Genomic DNA, 22,698 nt, shown 5'->3' with positions numbered 1-22,698 from the left:
TATGCACTCTTAACAGCTGAGGGCTGAGTAGATCCAAAGAAAACCTACCAAACGCTCCAGTTGTATTTTCAGAGCATGAGGACCTAATGGAAATCAATTTCTTTGCATGTTTTCAGCACCAGACATGAAGTTTGTACTTGAGACAAGTATATCCATGTATTACATATATGCACATTTGTATGCTTGGGTTCACCTGGCAATGCCTCAGTTAAAAGAAAACCTTAAAGGACAGAAGCATTCACTGCTCCAACCCAAGCTCTGCTAAACCTCATGTTTGTCAAATCAGACTGAGGGAAGGGCTACAGGCAACTTAAATCACAGCCTTCAATGTGACTTTAATTTGCTGACAACAATGCAGTGCTTCCCACAACCAGGGCATCACCCTCAGAGTGTTTGCTCCAGTTTTGGCACAAGAGCCAAGAACAAGAACTGTGTAAGCCCACAGATATGAAGCACTTGTACTTTTAAACAATATTCTGCTGAAAGAACAGCCACTGGCTTTCCTGCTTTGTTTTTCAATCTTTTTCATCCTACGTCACTTCTGAGTTAATAAAATAGAACAAAATACTCAAATGTTTTTATGGGAAGAAGAATAATGTCTGGAAATCAGGAGGGGTGGGATTGTGATGCTGTAACATTCAGAACATTGCATTTTTTGCATGGCTGAAGGCAGATGACTTACACACACCAAACTGCACTCTCTCTAAGACTTAAGAGCTGGAAGATCTTCCTGTCTTCCATTTCTCTCATCCAACTTTTGTATTTTCTATCTCAAATTCCAACAATTGTATTTATATCAATGAGAGAACACAGTGCTCCTCTGATACCTCAGAACTCTTTTAATAGTCTTTAGCAGTGCATTTGTGAGATATGCCAAGTCTTTTGTGCCCTGATAAAAAATGTCCAAGTGGCCCTTACTATTTCCAAACCTATTAGTCTAACCATTTAGTAATGTTATCTAGAAAATGAGAAAGGAGAAGGTCTGGAGTCATGCAATCTTTCCACAGTGTTAAGCAAGCACTTAGAATGAAGTAGGAAGTCTGTGCCCTATGAAAGTGAACAGACTATGTACAAGATTTTGAAAAGCAAATCAATATAAAATCACAGATACTGTAGGACAGAACACTGTGGCTTCACACCATTGGCCTGGCCATAGGTACTACTGAAAAGAGAAATTAAATAACCCAGAACCAGCCTCTGCATGTCACTGGATTCTTCAGTAGCCTCCTATATAGCTGCCATGCTGTAAGACAGATCAGATACAACAGAGAGTGGAGCAGGAATCAATCTGACTGCAATTAGCTGGCAGCCTGATGAGAGGCACAGCAGGCTGCCCTGAAAGCAGGAAATGATGATCTAAGGAAAAAAAAAAAAAAAGGAAAAAAAAAAAAGAAAAAAAAGAAAAAAGCAAGTTTCCCTGTTAGGTTTTTGCTGTGCACCTCACCTGCTCTGGAAGTAGTTTGCTAGCTCTGACGCTTCATGGTTCAAGCTCCTCAGGTGAACGATTAAATTTCCAGAGTTGGTGAACATGGCGCCGCATGTTTTGCACTCGTAAATCCGAGGCTTGCGGATAATGTGCCGGGAAACCCGCATGTGGTGTTTATATTCCCCGAAGGAAGTGAAAGTGGCACTACATATCTGGCACCGGAAACAGCGTTTACCTTCGTGCTTCAGGCGATGCATCTTGAGCGAGTAAGCGCGGGTGAACTTTTTCCCACAGCGGTCACACTGAAAGGGTTTAATGCCTGCGGGAGAGAGCACAAACACGTTCACCTGGGGAGCACAGGGCACAATCCTCCCCAGACAGCAGCTCTGGGGGCTCACAGCAGAGCCCTGCTCCAGGAAGAGATTCTCTGTTAACTTTAAAAAGGCAGAAATAATTAGAGTTGATCTACACTCCCTCAGGACAACCTCCAGGAAATCTCATGTGTAAGAGCCGAAATGAGGGATGTGGAACTTCAGGGGCTCTCCAAAATGCATTTATCGTACACAAAATGCAGTTTATTGCATCCAAAATCCAGTTTATTCCATCCAAGATGTTACAGCAGTCCAGGGTGGTGGGTGACAGAGCTGTGCCCACAGCTGTCAGCTCCAGCTGCAGGCAGGCCTGGACACCTGCATCCCTCATTCAGGCTCTTACTGATGGTGCCCCACGTTGGGCGCCACTGTAAGAGTCGAAATGAGAGATGTGGGACTCCAGGGGCTCTCCAAAATGCAGTTTATTGTATCCAAAATGCAGCTTATTGTATCCAAAATGCAGTTTATTGTATCCAAAATGCAGATTATTCCATCCAAGACATTACAGCAGTCCAGGGTGGTGGGTGACAGAGCTGTGCCTACAGCTGTCAGCTCCAGCTGCAGGCAGGCCTGGAGACCCTTTGGTTTTGGTTACAATGCATTATATACTTTTCTTTTGGTTACAAATTCATTATATACTTTTCTTTGCTGAGCATCTCAATACAGTAGAACCAATTTATACCTTAACTTTTATCTATAGCCTATCATAACTACTGTAATTACCATATCCATGTTACTGTTCTCCAGTCACTAACAGTCAGTACATTACAGTTTAAGCCAGAAGTTGTTTTTCGATCTTCTTGCAGTGGAAAATTCTGAGACATTTTTTCTACTTGTAACTTTGCTGCCTTGTTTGCCTGTGCTCTCTTTCTGCTTGGTAAAAACATCTTCTTGTTTGGGGTGGGTTTATCCTTTGTTCTAAGCCATAAAAACCCCTTCTAACTAACACACCCTTGGCCTCCTTGGTTATCCAGTAAGACTGGCTCAGCAATTCTTTTCTTCTATATCAAAACTTGCTTCCATCTCTATTCCTTCATTTTAAAATCTTTCTGCCAAGCACACATATCTGTGAGGCTTTCTTGTCAAACTTTCATCCTTCCCATCACTCATGGCTGTGACCTCTCCTGAGCTCCTTCCCCACAGTTTAAATGAGCTCAAGCCCCCGTGGATTAAAGATCCCCAGGTGTGGGAATTTATAAAATCAGAGGGTTTTGGGAAAGCTGCAAAAGGCAGGCTTCAGAGACAGCAGAACTGAGATTAGAGCTGATAGCATCTTCCCATTGCCATAACCCTGTAATGAAACTGATACTAAAAAATAAACCAGCTCAGAGCACGTTCCTGCACAGTCCTGTCCCATTTGTGATCTGTACAGAGCCCCTGAGCAGCAACACCCAGGCACAGCCACCAGGCCCTGATGCTGCAGCCACCCCTGTGCCTTTGAACTCCTTTGATCTCGGCAGATTCTTGTGCCAGACTGCCTCCCAACAATGCAATTATCAGCCTACCCTTAATTGCAATGTTTTTTTCTGGCTGCCTTTGGCCTCAGAGAAGTGTTCTGGCAAGGGGACTGTGCACAGGGACGCCCCTGTAATGCAGCAGGAATGGTGATAAAGGGGCATAGGAGCCTTTATATTGCGTGGGAACCTTGCTGCACAAGGATTTTCGGCAACTCTGCATGACAGACAGCTCTCTAAGACAGCAGAGCTTCATGCCTCTCATTTTTGTCTTGTATTAATTTAGAATTTTTTCTTGTATTAATTCTAGAAATTCAGTTCCTAGCTCATTTTTCATTTCTTACCCTAAAATATGCGAGCTCTGCAACATGTTGGAGTGGCTGAGTGTTTAATCACACAAACAGAACTATTACAAGATAAAAGTCTGAGTCACCAAAACCTTAGGATTTAATAAAAAGTGCGAACTGCAGAAAGTGGGAAAATCCAAACATGAGGTTAAGAATCTGGAATATGGAGCTCTATTCATAATAGGGCTGTCAAGGAATAAAAAAGATTTTCTCAAAAGGCTGAATGTGCATCAGCCCTGGCTGTTAATTCCCCCAGTCTTTCACTCTGCTTTCCTTACTTTCAAAGCAGGAGGTGAACTTTTAATTGAGGGCTTTTAGACAGAGAAAGCTGTAGTTAAGGTTACACTGCAATGCCCTGTTAAGCATGTGAAAACAAGTTAATAAACTGGAATATGGTCTGGTGGAGCTCAAACTTTTCATGCTTTCCTAGTGTCCAAGGGCACCTATTTCCTCTGGTAGTTTGAGGGAAATCTCTTTAGCCATTTTACTCATGTGAAAACACTTTCAACATTTACAAGCTTTGAGAGTTCTTTTGCATGTTAATTATTCTAAACCAGCCATTCAAAGCTCTCCCAGCTTTACCCAGGGGTTGTCAGGTGGACCAGAGATGCTTTGCTGTCAGATTTAACAACAGGCTTGGGGTCATTTTGCACCTGATATGCCCACAGAATTTGCTTTTCAAATATTAAACACATATCTGGCTATTTTGCTTGAAAGGATTTGACAAATAATTGTTGACAGGGAAAAAATTACACTTTGTCAGTTGTGGCTGCCCTGTCCCAGAATGGTTCAGCCTCTGTGTGCAGGCAAGAGCCAGACTCAAACCAGGAGATGCTAAACCATGAGACTTAGTGGCCAAATGCAAAAACCCTTCAATATTCCCTTTATTCCCTCAAACGTCAATGTTATTGCCACATAATGCTGACAAGTCTTGAAAACACCAATAGCAAAGACATTGGGGAGTTCATGCTTGGTTAGAAATCAAAATGAGTTTGGGGACCCAGGTCCAGAGGAGGCATTCCCATAAACCTCTGGCTGCCTGTGCTACCTGCACGAGCTAAATTGATAATCAAACCAATTCAGTTGTCCTGCAATCCTTCCAAAAAGTCTGACATCCAAAGGCATACAGCCTCCTAAAATGCAAGGACACAGATAGATAATATTTTCTTAAGCAGAAAGGAGACTTTCTGCAAGTCTCCTCTGAAACACAGCAGAGAATTGCAATATGGCAGAGGAAGAATTTCAATCTACTTCTTTAGTGCAATACAAGGGCCAAGTATATTTTATTTCATCTCAGATCTTTTTCAGGAAAATTACTTATCCTGATGAGTTGCAGGCAATCAGGTTTTTTTCAGTCCACACAAATGCTGATTATCCACGAGCACAACTACCAGTCAGACTCCAGGGATCAAAACAAGCATTCAGCGACAAACCTCTACCCAATCTTTCTGAAATCAACTCTCAAGCACTTGGCAGGTGAGTGGAAAAGCTGCATTATTACAAGGCTGTGGGTCAGGAAGTGGGGGAGCAGGGCTGTTTCTCACCTGAGTGGATGAGCATGTGTTGTTTCAGGTTCTGGATGCGGGTGAAGCGCACCCCGCACGTGGGACACTGGAAGGGTCTGTCGGGACCGTTGGGGCTGGGCCTCTCTGTGCTGCTGGTGGAAGGAGCAATGTAGAGTTGGTAGGGATACTGAACGTTCTCCAGACTACAAAGAAAAAAGGCATTCATTTATAAAACCAGCCAAGAAGCCTCCTCTGCAAAAATCGGAACCTTGAGGGCTTTTGTGGGAGAAGGAAGAGATTGGCACGTCACATTTCTGCTGAAATCTCATTTATTCTGGAAATCTCTGGGTCTGTAGCAATGTGTCTGATCTGCACCTGAAATCTTACAGTCACTGACTCTGCACATCTGAGCACAGCCAGGGAATAAGCTCAGAATTCTGTTTCTCTGGGCCTGAGCACGACTGCAAACTGAACTGAATGCTATTTTCCAGGCGTGGGCATTTTCTCCAGCACATCGATGACTTGCAATCACTAAACAGTCCCTGAGGAAGAGTTTATAGAGCTGAGCAAATGAAAAGCAAAGGAGTATTTTGCAGCTTCAGTGATATTTACAAATGAAATTAAAGCCAATTAATTTTTCATCTCAATCCAAGCTCCATCAACAAATACTAGTATCTACAATTGCATATTTCTAAGTTTAAAATATTAATCTAATGAAGCAATACTTGCTCCTTGTCTGATTCAAAGAGCTCCAGTGCTGTGTTTAAAGAACAGCACATGAACTGCAATGAGGAACAATTTAACTTTCAAAGTAATTTATTTAAAACTGACTAATTGCTCCTCCATAGCCTCCAGCTGCAAACTGTTTAAGGGAACTACAGTGCTCAAACTGTTTAAGGGAACTACAGTGCTCTAATCCAAGTCCTCTGGCAAGGAACTTGCTAAAGGCACAGTGAAATAGGAACAGATCTGCTGGTACAAACAGGGTTTGTATTACCTGGGGTTTCCCTTCCCTGAGCATGAAAATCTGTATTTTTGGTGAAATTGCCATTTCACCAAAGAAGATCAGCCATCACTGGCAGCAGGGAACTGCTCTGACCATGATTGTTCACAGCACATTGCAACTTCAGCTTTACTACACTGAAGTGTAGTAAAATGTAAAGTGTAGTAAATGTAGTGAAATGCCCTGAGAAAAGATGCAATGGTGCAAAAGTTGCAATGCAACTTCCTCCTCACAGTCAGGAAGTTTTCCTAACTGAGGAAATCCTTCTGCTGCTCTGCCTCCCCCTCAGGCCCAGAGGGCTGGCATCAGGGTAATGCTGGATTTGAGGGTTTATGACACTCACACAAAATGAAACATGCACTTTCACAAAGACATTTTCCTAGGCATCATACAAAAATTCACAGAGCAGCTCAGCACAGGAGGGGAAGAACCAGGATCATCTCTTTAAAAGCAACACTTAAACTGTCTTTACTCTGGAAAAGGATGGCGCTACCACTGTGAGGACAGGGGGGATCTGAATTCTGAGTGCAGAATTCTCAGCAGCCAAAGTTCCAGCTGTAAAATTTATCTGGAGAGAGAGCACCAGGTATCTCTTGATACACACAGGATTAAAGGGTTTCCTGTAGGGTTCAGTATCACTCAGTCTGTAAAACCCTAAGGATTTCTGACCTCACATGGCACTGGAGGAAGATTTCACTAAAGAAGACATTTTCTTGTCCTTGACTTTCTATACACAGTAGGGTCCCAGAGCTGTGGAAAACAGAGATGTGACAGACTTGTGATCTGTGATAAAGGGAATATTTGCAAGAGCAAAGTCACCAGCTCCTGTCCTGGGCCTGGCAGAATGGAGCTCTTCACCATTTTGGGGTCTAAAAAACATCAACTGAGGCTTTTTGAAATAAATGAGAGTATTTTAAACACAGGTTCTGATTTTTCTAACCAAATTCCTGACCAAGCCTGGCACTCCGCTTCCTTTTTTATACATGCAGTGTGCTCAAATAAGAATAACATTTGGGTTTTGTGACAACAAAGAATTTCATCTTCTGACAAGTTCCTTAGGTGCTGGGGTAGGGGGCTGTGAGGAGGCACAGGCACGTTGTGCTGCTGGAGCTTTCTCAGGAGACACCCAAAGTAGGGCAGCAGAGCTCTCCTTTGTTCCCAGCTCAGGAGCCAGAGCTGAGCTCTCCTTTTTTGTTTCCAGCTCTCTTGGGCTCACTCACCCTCCAAACCTGCCCTGGAGAAGTGCTGTGGGCACAGCTCCACAGGAGAAATTGAAATGAAAGCCTGGTTTTTGAATTCACCCATCTTTCATGGTGAGGAGAGCTGATTAAAGCAGATCCAGTGGGAATCAGAGGCTCCCCAGCTATCAGTGCCTGGCTTGTCTTTTCCCATGCTCACACTGCCAGCAGGCTGAAATACCTACTTGGTGACATAACTCAGCACCATGAAGAGATTCTGTTTGAAACATTATGAGATTTTCTCTGCCCTGCTTCTTTTTCCCCTCACTTTTACTTAATTTTTTTGCAATTTGTGATCAATATGGCATTTAACAGCTGAGATTTGTCTGATATCTCCAAGAACTTCTGTATGTAGAGAGGTTTCAAATGTTGTCACTGAAATATCCTACTTGCACTTTTTCTTCTTTTCACCCTCAGATTATTTACGTATTTAACTTTGCAGAGCTAAACTCTGACAAACGTGAATTCCAGGTTCACTGGCATTTTGGCAATGTTCATTATTTGCAAATAACTATTATTTTAGAGAAACTGAGGTTCTCATTCTATTGGATCATTTTATAACTTTTATAAATGAGCAATTCCTTTTTAAGTATAGCCACAAACTGATACAGACACCAACTGTTAGAGCAGGCAAGATTAGAAAAGTGACATAACTTAGCACCATGAAAATATTATATTTGAAACATTATGAGATTTTCTCTCCCCTGCTTCTTTTTCCTCCACACTTACTTAATTTTTTTGCAATTTGTGATCAATATGGCATTTAACAGCTGAGATTTGTCTGACATCTCCAAGAACTTCTGTACCAACTACATAAGAGAGAGGTTTCAAATGCTGTCACTGAAATATCCTACTTGCACTTTTTCTTCTTTTCACCCTCAGATAATTTACATATTTAACTTTGCAGAGCTAAACTCTGACAAACATGAATTCCAGGTTCACTGGCATTTTGGCAATGTTCATTATTTGCAAATAACTATTATTTTAGAGAAACTGAGGTTCTCATTCTATTGGATCATTTTATAACTTTTATAAATGAGCAATTCCTTTTTAAGCATAGCCACAAACTGATACAGACACCAACTGTTAAAGCAGGCAAGATTAGAAAAGTGACATAACTTAGCACCATGAAAATATTATATTTGATACACTATTAGATTTTCTCTCCCCTGCTTCTTTTTCCCCTCACACTTACTTAATTTTTTTGCAATTTGTGATCAATATGGCATTTAACAGCTGAGATTTGTCTGATATCTCCAAGAACTTCTCTACATAAGAGAGAGGTTTCAAATGTTGTCACTGAAATATCCTACTTGCACTTTTTCTTCTTTTCACCCTGAGATTATTTACATATTTAACTATATAGAACTAAACTCTGACAAATATGAATGCGAAAATGCCAGTGAACCTGGAAATGTTCATTATTTGCAAATAACTATTATTTTAGAGAAATTGGGGTTCTCATTCTAATGGATCAGAGAGACTTTTTATAACTTTCATAAATGAGCAATTCCTTTTAAAGTGCAGCCACAAACTGATACAGACACCAAGATTAGAAAAGTGTGTAACAATCCAAATGTGAAATACCAGAGAAGGAATAGATGAGACTTCACTGGAACAATAATTTTAATACTTAACAGACTTCTGTGTGCCTGTTAAGCTGACAACAATTACATGTGACCTCCTGTTTATGAAACACTGATTATGCAGGAGGCCAAATTAATGATGTTAATTATTTAAGCCAGAAACTCAAGAGATAAGCCATCTTAGTTTTTGAAATGTTTATGATTCTTCCACAGTGACATGGATGAAATATTGAGAGACTTTTAGAGGGACTGGTTTTTTGCTTTGTTTTAGAAATAGAATTGTAATATATTACATTTATTAAGATAATAAATGCTTATTACAACATACATTTTTCAATATTAATTTGCACTGGGCATACACAACTGATTTTGACATTTTGAGAATTTCTAGTAATAAAGAAATGTACAATATGGAGTTTAAGGTGCATGAAACATTCAGTTTGGGAAGGAAATTTTCTCCATCTGTACAATGTATTGATTGGGTTTTCTCTGATTCAGCCAGAGAAACATGTTTTTATTCAGAATTTTTATGCACCCAAACCTGTGTGCCCAAATTGCTGCACAGTGGACAACAATCTATATTTATTGGCTGCTGTGTCCATCCCATGCTTGAAATGGGATTTTAAGTCATGCTTGAGGGGCTGTCCCAGTGTATTTGAAAGCACTGACAAAACAAATACAAACCCCTGAAAGGAAACTGCTCAGGTCTTGGAAGCACCATTGTAAACATTTAACTGGTTCTTGGAATCACAACATTCTTGACACTTTCATTTGAATTTATAAAATAAATCACTTGGTAGAAAATTTTAGTTCTGGAGTCTGAAATCCCCATGGCTCACAGTTCACTTGTAGCTATTGAAACAAGGTGCAAATTCTACTTCATTTTCCTGATACTTCTGTCACTCTGAGATTAATTATTTTCAAACTGCAGCATAAACTAAGGTAAATATTCTTTCCTCCTCTGCATGTAGGAGGTATTTTAGTGGGAATTTTCAGTGTGTTTAAAGAGTTTTTCATCTTTTGAATTTTCTATGCAATTTGTGCTGGAGCTCTGCAGTTTTATAGGAAATTTCTGAAATAATCCACTGCTGAAAATATGTGTGCCACTTGACTTCAGAATCACAGGTTTCAAAGGCTGGATTAGTTCAAGTGCAACATGTGCTCCTACTATTAATCCAACCCTTAAGTGCCAGGTGTTATTTTTATACTCAGGTTTGTTAGCAGATAGATAAAATCTTCCATGTCATCCAAGAAGTCTTATCTAAGCAGTCATTTTCCCTTTTTAAGGGAAGTGGGACAGATTTGAGATGGAAATGACAGGAAAGATTTTATGAGCTATGAAAATGCAGCTTTTGGTTATTATCCCTATGGGGAGCTTCTCTGGACACAATTTCTCCAACAACTTCCAAAGGTTCCCACTTCTTCCTCAGATTTCCTTGTCTTACAAAGCCCAGTTTGGGAAAATGTGCTGAGAGAGGGGAGAGCTGAGCACTGGCAGTGAGAGGAGCTGAGAGCAGCCCTGTGTGCCATGCTGGGCACCTCACTGGGCTCCAACAGAACCACGATGTCTCTTTGACCAAACAGACCCAGTTTAGTTTGGTTTTCTCTGCCAACCTTCCCATATAAGGGATTCCTTTAATAAATCACTCAGTTCAGCACAGCAAAAGCTTGCTAAATATTTACAGCAAGTGCCACACAGCATCTTGGTAAGAACTACAGGCAGAAAGTTTGGGGGAAGAGATTTAAGGCTGCTCTGCCTCTCCTGTGGCTTGCAGTAGTGAGGTCTGTTGAAGTCAGGCCTTGTTTTCAGTTGTTTCACATAGAGGTTTAATTAAAATTTATTAACACAGAGCAATGATGAAGAAACAGCAAGAACAGGACTATCTTTCTTCACCAGTGCTGCCTGGAAATAAACAGGAACCAAAAAGCAACGAGTAAGCAGATTGGGTCTTTCATCACCTCCATCCTCCTGAAGCATCTGCCCCTCCAGGCACTGATTGTATTGGAATAAGAATCCCAATATAACCAGTTAGATGGTGCCTAGGCCAGTTCTGACCTTCGCTGCTGGGCCACAGGCAGCACTGTGGTGTTTTACCCCAGAGATACCTTGGCTGGCGGCAGAGTGCAGCGGGGCACAGGACAGGACTCCGTTCTCCTCAGGAGAGAGCTTCTGGCGATGGTAGAGAGAAAGGGAATGGATTCTGCTAGAAGGTAGCCAGATGTTTATTCCATGAGTACAGAGGTCTGCACTGGGCTACTGCTGCTAACAGAATGCGGCCGCATGGTCTCATTAACTTTATAAGCTCGGGGACAGGGGAAGGGGAGGGGACAGGTGAGTTACCAACCAGGTGAAGGGGGCAGGGTCTCAAGGGAGGATGACACTTAGACAGGCCAATGACCCCCAGGCCTGAGAAGCATCCTTTGAAATCAACGAATCACACGACGCCTTGCTGGTATGTTAACCTGATTGACAGGGCACACTCAGCAAGGGGCGAGGGGGAAGGGAGAAGGTAAGACAGGATATTGCAACACACCACAACATGATTGTACTTTGATCAACACACAGAACTCGATGTAGGAACAACTAAACATGGTGGGATTAAGGCTGGGAGGGTCATTGTGCACCCACTTGGTGCAGAACACTTGGCACACCAGGTTGGCACGTACCGATCGTCATCGTCCGCGTGGGCGTTGGTGCCAGAGCTGCTCTGCAGCGTGGGCAGTCCCTCTGTGACCCCCTCATCTATGGAGCCTAGGCAAAGAAAAAAGGGCAATTGAATGCAAATAACTGCTCAAAAAGGGTTGGGATGCAGGTAAATACACATCAAGGTTGCTTTGTCAAATCTCTGATAGACACTGATGAGGTAATAAAAAGTGCCTTGGGAAAGTCATTTACAACACCCAGAAGCAGCTTGTTCCAAATCAGCTTCTCTCTGCACAGATTACCCAGTAAATTGACAATTCAATAAGGGCACATATTTGGTACACCTAGAAAATGGAAATGTTAAATACAGCCAGTTTTCAAAACACATCCAGTACCAGCACTGAAAAGCAGAAATGTTACATTCACCTAAAGGGACGATTTTGTCAATTTTTCAACACTTCTTGAGCAATAAAGAGTTCAAACCTGCCACACTAAATGGCTTTTGTGGTCCAAATCATCCATAAATATATCAACTGATAATGTCTTCATTTATTGATAAGCAGCTGAGATAGGAAGAGCCCTCTGGGAAATCAGAAATGCAACACAAAAAAGACTAAACAGCTGTTTGTTAGAGAGATACACAAACAAAACCACTCCAGAGCTCTGGGGCAAATGTGGCTCAAGGGGCCTGGGGAACAGAATCCAAGGAAATTCAGCACTAAAACAAACCCACACCTTCATTCTGTGATGGATTGTCTGTCATCAGCTCCAGTTTGGTCAATCAGCCCCTGCATGTCCCCACTCAATCCATGGGACACGAGATGGGCAAGGAGATTTCTCTCCTCCATCTCCACCTCGAGGACAAGCAAAGTGCAGGGCAGTGCCAAGAGCTGCTCTGGCTGCTGGGCTGAAATAATTCTGAGAGAGGGCTACAGGAGCAACCTGAATTTGGGGATCCTAAAGGGCACCAGGAAAATCAAGTAGAATTAGGTGTACACTGGCAAGTGTCAGAGAAAATGGAAAACCAAAGAGAAGGAACAAAGATGGGGAAGGTGAAGCAGAAAATGTGCAATTCTGTCAAAAAGAATGAGAGATCTTTCCCAAAGTGAGAGATTCTTGTCTTAATGTGATGCCATGTTATGGGGCCAGTGACAAGAGGAAAATTCAATCTCTGGCAGCTTCCCAATTAGTAAAATAAAAATGTTTGATTTTGTTGAGAAGTGACAAACTATACTTGGGATATTCATCAGCTAAGCAATCTATGAAGTACAAAAGTTAATCCCATTTTGATTTATCCTTCTTTCTCATGAAATACATAAGTGACAGTCCACTAAAAATAAGCCCAACTGCTCTTAGGTTGAATTTCATGCCTTCACCTCTCAAATGCCAAAAGTGCTAATGAGTTATGAGAGTGTCTTCTCAGACACAGCTGTTTTGGAACCATAATGATTTATTTACCAAGTCCCTGCTCCACGTCTCCTTCCAAATAAAATAAATTGCAAATGAACAATTCTTAAATTTCCCAAAGAGTGAATAAGAGCTTTTTGCAATATCAGAGAGAGGCAAGAATGCTTTTGTAAATGCACTATAAAACACTGAGATAAATATATGCAATTATATGAGGAAAATACGTTCAGGGGAGAAAAAGCTGTACTTTAACATATCTTGCTGCCTCCATTTACTATTCTTACATTAATGCATTTTTGGGAGGTAAAAAGTGCTTTCTAGCTACAAAGTGTGCTGTACCATAACTGGGCTAAAAAGCAAGAACACTGATTCCCTTTATAGCAAAACATGAATAAAAACCATTCTGAGGATGGTTATTATGCCAAAACCACTAAATATTAATTCAAACCCATTCAAAGACAAAGAGCAGATTTGTACTTTAAAGGTTTTGCCCTGGCACATTTTTCTTCTCTCTGCAGCTGTTTTAAGGCAGGACATGCTGTACTAACAGCAATGACAGATATTTAAGTTTAAAAATTATAATCACTAAAGCCTGAGATTTTCTACCCCATGCACACAAAACTGCTCCTCTGGGGCCTGGAGTTTCCACCCAGTTTGTTCTTTAAGCTTGGTGTGATATTCATTTATATATTTATGATATATATCACTTGAGATGCTATTTTTAACATTCCCTCATCATTACTGCTTCTTGTTCTATTTGTCTGTGATGATATAATTACTTTGATGAAATAATTTGCATCTCTTATCACATGGCCCTGGCAAAGCCTTTCAGTTCTGACTGCAATGAGTTAAAACTGAATCAAACAAAACTTGCTTTTGAACAAGGACCTCTTTTCCTGGTGACTCCCCAGCAAACAAATAGTTTCTTTTAGTTTTTAATTTGTGCAATATTTTGCCAAACTACATTTAAAGATTGAGAGTTAAACTAGAAGACATGAAGTCTGCTCCTCAGCAAAGGCAAACATCCTTGTCTCCAATAAAAAAAACATTTTCATTTGGAAAAAGCATTACAATCTAAAATATCAACAAGTGGAGAACAATCCAACAGCACAGGATGGCAGAGATGGGAAATATTTTCATTTCTTTTTATGAATAGTTTGGCATTGAGTGTGTGTTGCAGTTCTGCAGGGTCAGCCTGAGCTCACTTTCTCCAGGGATTTCACAGCGTTGCACTGACCAAAGCAAACAAATCATGCAGATTACAGGGCTACAAATCTTTACTGTGCTGTAATTTATTTAATTCCTTAATGGGGGCAGCCTTTCACATACACATTATTGGAATGAAGCAGAGCAGTGCATTTGCCATTCTTACAGCCTTCAAACAGAACAGGAGTTATTAAAAATCTTTCAGTAAACAAACTGTGCTGAGCACAGCTCAAGCCACTTGAGAGTAAAAGAGCTGACTTGGGCAAAATTTTGATAATTCAATTAGAAATATTGCAAAAGCTCTATCTTCTGATTTACTAAAAGCCATTCAATGCATTCTGTGCAGAGGAAAAAAGGGATTGTTCCAGTAACCTTGAAGTATTAGCTCTTAATAAAGAACAGCCTGCTATAAGATCCCAAAACTGGCTTCAAATTGTCTTTCATGGAAAAAAAGATTTCTCTCAGCAACCAAGCAGCATTTGAAGAAGCAACTTGAGAATCAAATCCCACAGAAATGGAAAGCTTCTCAATATTATGACTGTGTGGTTTTATTTTTGTCTGGGGCATTAAGATGACAGTGTTTCACCACTTATTTTGCAAATCCTCTTACAAAGGCTCTCTGTCACGATTATATGAGATTTGATGGCTGATGCAAAGCACTGTTCTAACCCTTTGTGGCTGCAGGCAGAAGCTTTGCAAATCTGATGCTGCAGCTCAGCTGAGATTGTGCCTTTTGGCACCCTGAAAGCAGAATTGAGTTTCCCCAGTCAGGCAACTAAAGGTAAAAAGGAGTTATCAACCTCTGCTGAATAAAAGGGTTACCACAGGCTCACCATTCTCAGCTGCCTTCTGAAAAGTTACTTAAAGAACTCCAAGTTTATGTGTAATGTTTCAAAAATCAAGGGGAAAAAAGGAGTTTCACCAAAATGAAGCATGAGGCAGTTTTCCACCAATGAAATCCCCAGTGCTCAGGTAGGATATGGAACTGCAGAAATGGCCATATCTATAGGTGAAGAGTGAGGGCAGACTTCTATAAAGTTACTTAAAGAACTCCAAGTTTATGTGTAATATTTCAAAAATCAGGGAGAAAAAAGGGAGTAGCATGAACACCTACAAGGCAGATTTCCTTCAATGAAATCCCCATGCTCAGGTGGGACATGGAACTGCAGAAATGGCCATATCTATAGGTGAAGACTGAGGGAAGAGTTCTGCAAAATTATTTAAAGAACTCCAAGTTTATGTGTAATATTTCAAAAATCAGGGAAAAAAGGGACTTTCACAAAAGTAAAGCATGAAAACCCACAAGGCAGATCTCCAATGAAATCCCCAGTGCTCAGGTTCCAGGTGGGATATGGAACTGCAGAAATCCTACATAGGTGAAATATGGAACTGCAGAAATGGCCATACCTAAAAATGAAGACTGAGGGCTGCCTTCTGCCAAATTATTTAAAGAACTCGAAATTTATGTGTAACATTTCAAAAATCAGAGGAGAAAAGGAAGCAGCATGAACATTCACGAGGGGGACTTCCTCCAATGAAATCCCCAGTGCTCACATGCCAGTTGGGATGTGTAACTGCAGAAATGGCCATACCTATAGATGTAGATTGAGGGCTGCCTTCTGCAAAGTTATTTAAAAAGCTCCAAGTTTATGTGTAACATTTCAAGAGTCAAGGGCAAAAAATGGAGTTTCACCAAAATGAAGCATGAAAACCCACAAGGCAGATTTCCTCCAATGAAATCCCCATGCTTAGGTGGGATATGGAACTGCAGAAATGGCCATATCTATAGGTGAAGACTGAGGGCAGACTTCTGTAAAGTTACTTAAAGAACTCCAAGTTTATGTGCAATATTTCAAAAATCAGAGGAAAAAAGGGAGTAGCATGAACACCCACAAGGCAGATTTCCTCCAATGAAATCCCCAGTGCTCAGGTGCCAGGTGGGACATGGAACTGCAGAAATGGCCATACCTATAGATGAAGACTGAGGGCTGATCAGGAGATCCTCCTGCACTTGCTCACTCCCTGGGACCGTCTGCTGGTCGCTCAGGGAGCTCTGGGATGCGCTCACAGGCTGGGACACCTCCTCGTGCACCTCCTCGTCACTGAGCCTCTCCACCTTGACTCGCACGTCCTCCTCGATCACCAGGGGAGAGCTGCCCTTGGTGCTCTCACAAGTCACATAATCTGCCATCCTCCTGCTGGACTCGGAGGGCCCAGGCATTTCCAAAGTCCTAGAGTTCTCCGCCTGCTTCACCTTTTCTGACTGAAGCCTTCGATCAATTCCAAAAGGAAAAGTCCAGGGAAAGGCTAAGGACGAGTCCACGGGCTGATTTCTGGACTCTGGGTAGGAAGTGGAAGGATTGAGCACTTGGGGGGAGCTGGTTTGTGTGTTGCACTTGAGGGGGCTCTCAGGAGACATGACGATGTAGCTTTTGCGCTTCCTGCGCGACTCCCGGCACACGGGGATGGTTCTTTCCACCACGCTGCACTCGGAGGACACCGGCGACAGGCTGCCGTCCCGCGAGGTGAAATTGCAGTTTGCACCGCTCTCCTGTCCTGCATCCAGCACCTTCTCCTGCTGGCTGTTGGGTGTGTTCCACAAAATGCTGGATTTCATGAACTCCGAGCAGGTGCTGGCCACGCTGAACATCTGCATGTAGCTGGCGGCGGCCAGCACGTCGATGATGTTCTCGGTGTTGATGGACAGCGTGGCCGTGTACGCGTACTCCAGCAGGGGGATGAAGCCCGTCACCGTCACGTGGTGCAGGTCCAGCACGCTCTTGCCCTCGTCCTCTGCTTGGCCAACGAGTTTGGAGCGGAAGAAGTCGCTGCAGGCTGCCAGAACCACCTTGTGTGCCCGGAAGATCTTGTCCTGCACGCGGATGGTGATGTCGCAGAAGTGGCCGTCGTTGCGGAGCATGTTCAGCTTCCCCAGCATCTCCTGACTGTGAGCAGGGGAGTTATGAGTGAATGTTTTAACACCCATTTTTAGATGGCTCTCTTAGCGTTCTTCCCACATATGACAGATCAAAGGTATCCTGAAATAAAGAGGAAAATTGTTATTTCCATCTCTGAAAGCAAAAGCCAAGTGCATTCGTGATTGTAAGACTCTGTACGAAGAAAATCCATCTGAATCCTCTCATCCAGGTTCCTCTAGGATCCAGACTGTGCAAGGGACTAACTCCACAGAAATACAATTACTTGTAATTTTCATAATCACAGATTAAATGATTTACAATCTGTCCCTATCATCTTCCATACATCCATGTACCTGTATCTCCCTGTACCTACAGGGATATCTCTCCCTCTCTCTCTCTCTCCACACTCCTGTTATGCCCACTCAAACCCAAATTCCCAACACAGTTCAAAAAAATGTTTGTAATACCAAAACCAAAGCATTTTAAAAACTGTGTAGAAACCTGTATTTTTATTTTTCTGGGCCCAGAAAACCACTGCTCATAGTTGTTAAACTGACAGACTATTGAAGGTTTCTTTTAAACAGAAAAGTCAGGCTGAGCCAACAACAAGGGTGCAGGAGTAAGCAAATCTCCCAGGGAAGGTATTTAATACCAGAAAAGCTTGAGAGAAACTACAGCATGAATTTTCAGAGGCCAGAGTTCAAACAAATAAATATAAAACAGCAGTTGCCAATAGGTCTGATTTCCTGCTGTAGTGCAGGTATTGATTACCTAAAGCTGCTTTTAATAGCTTTAAACTAGGCTCAGAGGTTATTGAGAATTCCTTCATAAACACAATGCAATATAAACCTCAAAGGAAAGTTTAAGCTTAAATCAAATAGACATAAACTGATTTTATGTATGTGATAAATAAAACAAGGAGGGCAACTTCCTTGTGAAAACACAAACTGCCTTCTCGGGGTGCAGTTCTCTCCATGTGGGAGCAAATGCATGTGTTTAGTGCAAGGTCTGGATGAGAATGTTTGACCCCTGGATTCCCCAAAAATTTCAGCAATATTTCACTGTGAAGGGAACATAAACCACAGTGTTTCACCTGCTTAAGCCCCTTCCAAGCCTCCATGGAAGCTTTCTGTGCTGCACGTGCCTCAGACAATTAACACGACAGAGAATTATCTCACTGGTTAAACATCAACAGCATTATTGTGCTTGATTCATTCCTGGAGTCAGCCAGCTTCTGCACATCATCCTTCTTTCCCTTCCACACAAAAAAAACATTCCATGCTTGCAAAGGGCTCACGTGGAGCTTCACAGAGCAAGTGCAAGTGTGGAACAACTTACCCCAAATGTGACACATGGAAACAGCAGCTGTCACAGCCCACCTGGTTCTACACACATTCACATTTGGCTGCTTCTTCTTCCTGGGTTTTCACTTTTGATACTCAAACCCTTGCAGACAGAGGAACCCTAACTGTTCAAGAGAACAGATTAACTAACACCTGATAATATATATAAAGTCTGGTGGAAACTCTAAGGGCCGTTTGGGTTTAAAATGAAATCTCACACTGGTGCAGAGGAAGAAGTTAAGCACAAGCAAAACATTCCCTTCACTGAAAGAAAACAGATCGACCTCAAGAGGCATCTGAATTTCCAGACTCTTTGTTCTCCAGCATGAATCAAATGAAAAACATATTTCATTGATCTCAGACCAACACACTACAGCAAAATCTTGTAACAGCATATTTAGAAATGGCCTTTGGATCCCCTTCCTTGTGAAATGCTGCTTGCTGCAGCTGTTCCTTGGCACATCAGAAGCTCACAAGTACTTCTGTTCAGCAGAAATACAAGAACAACACATTCACAAGGACTAGCCATGCAATCATTTGGTATTTAGAAATAGTACCAATATATTGTTATGAAAAAGGAGAAAGATCTCAGAGCAACCCTCCCAGCTCCTGCAGGCCCAAAAGCCAAAGCCATTTTCCTCTCTGTGCTTCTGAGCAGGGAATGCTCAGCCCTCCAGCCCCAAAGTGAGAGCTCAGTTCTGCTGCCCTGCTCGAAACCATTCCTGTCCTGCTGCCCCTCCCCTCTCCTGGCTTCCTTTCCCCTTCTCCTTTCATCTTTTTGCTTCCTTGACCTTGATCCGGTTACAGAATTGAAAATAAAATAGCGGAAGTCAGTGATGTGCAATAAATTGATTTAAATTTATTACAGGAGCAGTGTTCCTGCCACGACTGTGGGATATTGCTCTGTTAAATCGCTTCTGGCAAATGACTTTCACCCTCACTGCACTGACACCTCCACTCAAACAAGTGGCTCCCACCCAGGCCTCACTGTGAACAAGGAGCATGCACAAATGCTATTTTCAGAGAAATCCAAAGGGCCAGGCTGAGGAGGGGGAAAAAATATCAGTTCCTTACAGTTAATGATGTAGTAAAAACATCAAATATTTTTAGAAGGGAATTTAAACAGTATGAAAGCATTTTCCACATGAAAAGATGAGCGTGCTAAAGCACAGCCAGGTTATCCAATGTTTTTTATCCAGGTTTTCCAGTCTTTCAGTGGCACAAGGCACTTTTATAGCTGCACTCAATTGCCAGTGACCTGAGAGGGTAAAGGGCTGCAACATTACAGCTTCAGCCCAAGTCTATCATCTGTGTATTATCACCATTTGAAAATAGCACTTTGGCAGAGCGAGTCCCTGCCAGCAGCTCTGGGGTGCCACATGCAAGAACTAAATATACCCAGGCCCTTGGGAGGGCTGGGGTGGGACAGCAAGGTGCACACCTCAGCTGAGTGCTCAGAGGGCTGGAGCTGGGAAAGCTGCTAATTTGGGAGCCACAAACCATTCTGCAGGCAGGGAGCAGGGATGGTACCACAGAGAGTGGGGCTCCCCCTCCCATTCCCCAGGCACACACTCACACCCTGGCCCACAACACATTTCCAGCCTCCACAGAAACACACAGAAATTCAAGGCACTTTCACAGGTTTTAAAAATATTCACAGTGGGACACTTCAGTCCATATTTAACTTTGACACAGACATTTACAGTTGGAGAGAATGGTTTTTCCAGCATGCATTCCTGCCCTGGAAACATGTGAGGAATCACCATCACAGCATCCATCCCTGAACAAGGTGAGAATTCAAATGTGAGCACTTCAGGGCTTCCAGAGCAAGGACAATTTTATCCACTGTTAGCCAAAAGCAGTCTGAAGGGAAGTGCTACTGTACCAAAGGATTTGTACAATTCATTTGAGAATTAGTTGTTATTTTTTTTAACACTTAGGGGCACAAATGAAGAGCTGACCTTTAAGTAGTTTGGAGTAACTCAGCTCATTCTCACTTTTCAAGGCTACTGAAATGCAAGTTTTAGCAACTGCTACCACAGCACATCCACTGTTCTGGGATTCAACAGGTGTCAAGTTTCCGAGCTTAGAAACAGCAAAGATGAAACTGTACACTGTAAGTGTAATGTTATAATGTAATGAAACTGTGAATGGAAAAGAAACTATATTGGAATTCAAAAATATTGCTTATGTGACCTATTAACTTCCATGTACACAAAATTTAGCTCCTTATTTACCTGCTGCCTGATGTGATTGGGTTTCAAACATGGTATCTATAATAATATTTTAGAAGTCAGTGAAGCAAACTCAGGGAGCTGTCTGCATTCAGTTTCTCACTTAGTCATATCATTTCAAAACAGAAGTCATTTTTAGCACCACAAAACCACCACCCTACCTTTAACCTCCCTATCCTGATTTGTGGCAACTCACAGCATGAAAACAGCAGCTTTTTCTGAACACTGAAACCAACAGACTTTATATCACTTTATAGCAATTAGCTCCTCAAAAACAAACAAGAAATTCCCACCCTGGTGCTCACCAAGCCCTCAGATACATTCATCAAACTGTGAGGTGAGCCCATGGTGTAAATCAGATCTTTGGTTGGTTTTTTGCATGATTATTTATTTTGAATGCTGATCACTCCTTGGGCAGTGGTTAGAGCAGCATTCCATCAGCAGCAGCTCAGACACAGCCAAACCTTCCACGGGGATAAACATGAGACCTGGAGCATTTTATCTCTGTCATCTCACTGAGGTACACAGGTACCAGCACCCCTCACGCCCTCAAATTAACTGGTTAGTATAATTAAGTATAATTAAGTTCATAATTGAGTCAGAACAACTGCTTCAATCAGAATGAACTACAAGTCTGCTATTTCTGTTTCTATCTCTATCTAAACCCACATCTGTTTCCCCAGCAGCAGCTGGCCTAGTAAAAGGTGCTATCTCCATTATAAATCTTGTCCTGGTTCACTTCACAAAACTGCAGGCCAGAGCTCCCACACCATCCTAGTTTCAAATCAATCAACAGCATTTTTTAAACTTTATTTTAAATCATATTTTAACTCAGGTTAGTGACCCCAGCTTGACCTCACGCCAGCACTGCCAAACCTGACAGAATTCATGTAAAAGAGGCAAACAGAGGTTTCTGTGCTCAAAATGACATCAGTGTGGAACATTCACTGTGGAATCCCTGGAATGCAAACCTGTAACCTTTGGCTGCAGTGGGTGAGTGGACCAGGGAAATGACCCATTCTGGGAAGTATGCTGGGTTTGAGAAGTTCCATTTCCTCCAGGACAGCAGATTCCAAACTGAGAGTGCACAAAGGAGCCAGTGTTGAGGAGCTGCTGCACAAACCCCGCTGTGCTCAACCTGAGAGATGCCGAGCTGCAGCCTGTGCTGGGTGAGGGGATGGCACAGCCTGTGCTGGGTGAGGGGATGGCACAGCCTGTGCTGGGTGAGGGGATGGCACAGCCTGTGCTGGGTGAGGGGATGGCACAGCCTGTGCTGGGTGAGGGGATGGCACAGCCTGTGCTGGGTGAGGGGATGGCACAGCCTGTGCTGGGTGAGGGGATGGCACAGCCTGTGCTGGGTGAGGGGATGGCACAGCCTGTGCTGGGTGAGGGGATGGCACAGCCTGTGCTGGGTGAGGGGATGGCACAGCCTGCAAACAACCCAGGGAGCGCTCAGTGCTGGGCCTGCTCAGTCCTTGCCCTCTCAGAGTGTCCAAAGCATTTCACTGGAATATCCCAGGACACTGCCCTGTGTCCCTCTCCTCCCAGCTTTGGACAATGCTCAGGCACTTTCTGTTTTAAAGAGTTTGGAGCTGGTTTGTTCCTGGCCAGGGCTCCAGCTGCACACTGAACCCTCCCATCCCTGGCAGGATCTGTGTGCCCACCCAGAGGGGCTGATGGCAGGAAGGAACTCAGAGAGCTCCACTTGGGAGCTGGAATGGAAGAGCAATTTCACATGAAAGCTGAAATACCACAACCCCTTATTTATTGTGAGCAGCCAATACTCCCCTTCCCAGCAGAAGGCATCTCAGGAGTGTGTTGTGCTTTCCCAATGCACTCCAAAAACGCTGCACTTCACAGGACCACACATTCTGTAAAGATTGGGTTTTGGCACACCACTGTTGCCAAATTCATGTGCCAGAGCTGTTGAGGCCACTGACTTCATGACCAAATGCTCACAGAGAGCATTTGTTGGGTGCTCTGTACTCATCTACAAGCCTCTTCCTTTATCCCACA

General features: G+C 42.7%; 1 protein-coding gene across 4 annotated transcripts in view; it reads right to left on the bottom strand.

Moving 5' to 3' along the window:
* The window catches only part of ZBTB44 (zinc finger and BTB domain containing 44), a 40,565-nt gene that overhangs the window by 5,794 nt on the left and 12,073 nt on the right, over positions 1–22,698 (bottom strand). Inside the window, exons 2-5 of one of the 4 annotated variants that reach the window (XM_074527895.1) lie at positions 16,156–17,225; positions 11,598–11,682; positions 5,143–5,306; positions 1,445–1,745 (exon numbers count right to left, since the gene is read on the bottom strand). In XM_074527895.1, coding sequence (XP_074383996.1) covers positions 1,445–1,745; positions 5,143–5,306; positions 11,598–11,682; positions 16,156–17,173 — 1,568 coding nt within the window. In that variant the 5' untranslated portion in view covers positions 17,174–17,225. The remainder of the gene's footprint in view (positions 1–1,444; positions 1,746–5,142; positions 5,307–11,597; positions 11,683–16,155; positions 17,226–22,698) is intronic. The other 3 variants (XM_074527897.1, XM_074527898.1, XM_074527899.1) reach the window with 3 other exon arrangements.

The sequence above is a fragment of the Zonotrichia albicollis genome, chromosome 27 (assembly GCF_047830755.1).
Source record: "Zonotrichia albicollis isolate bZonAlb1 chromosome 27, bZonAlb1.hap1, whole genome shotgun sequence".
NCBI lineage: Eukaryota > Metazoa > Chordata > Aves > Passeriformes > Passerellidae > Zonotrichia > Zonotrichia albicollis.
Note: the sequence above shows the minus strand (reverse complement) of the source record. Positions and strands in the feature narration are given on the sequence as shown.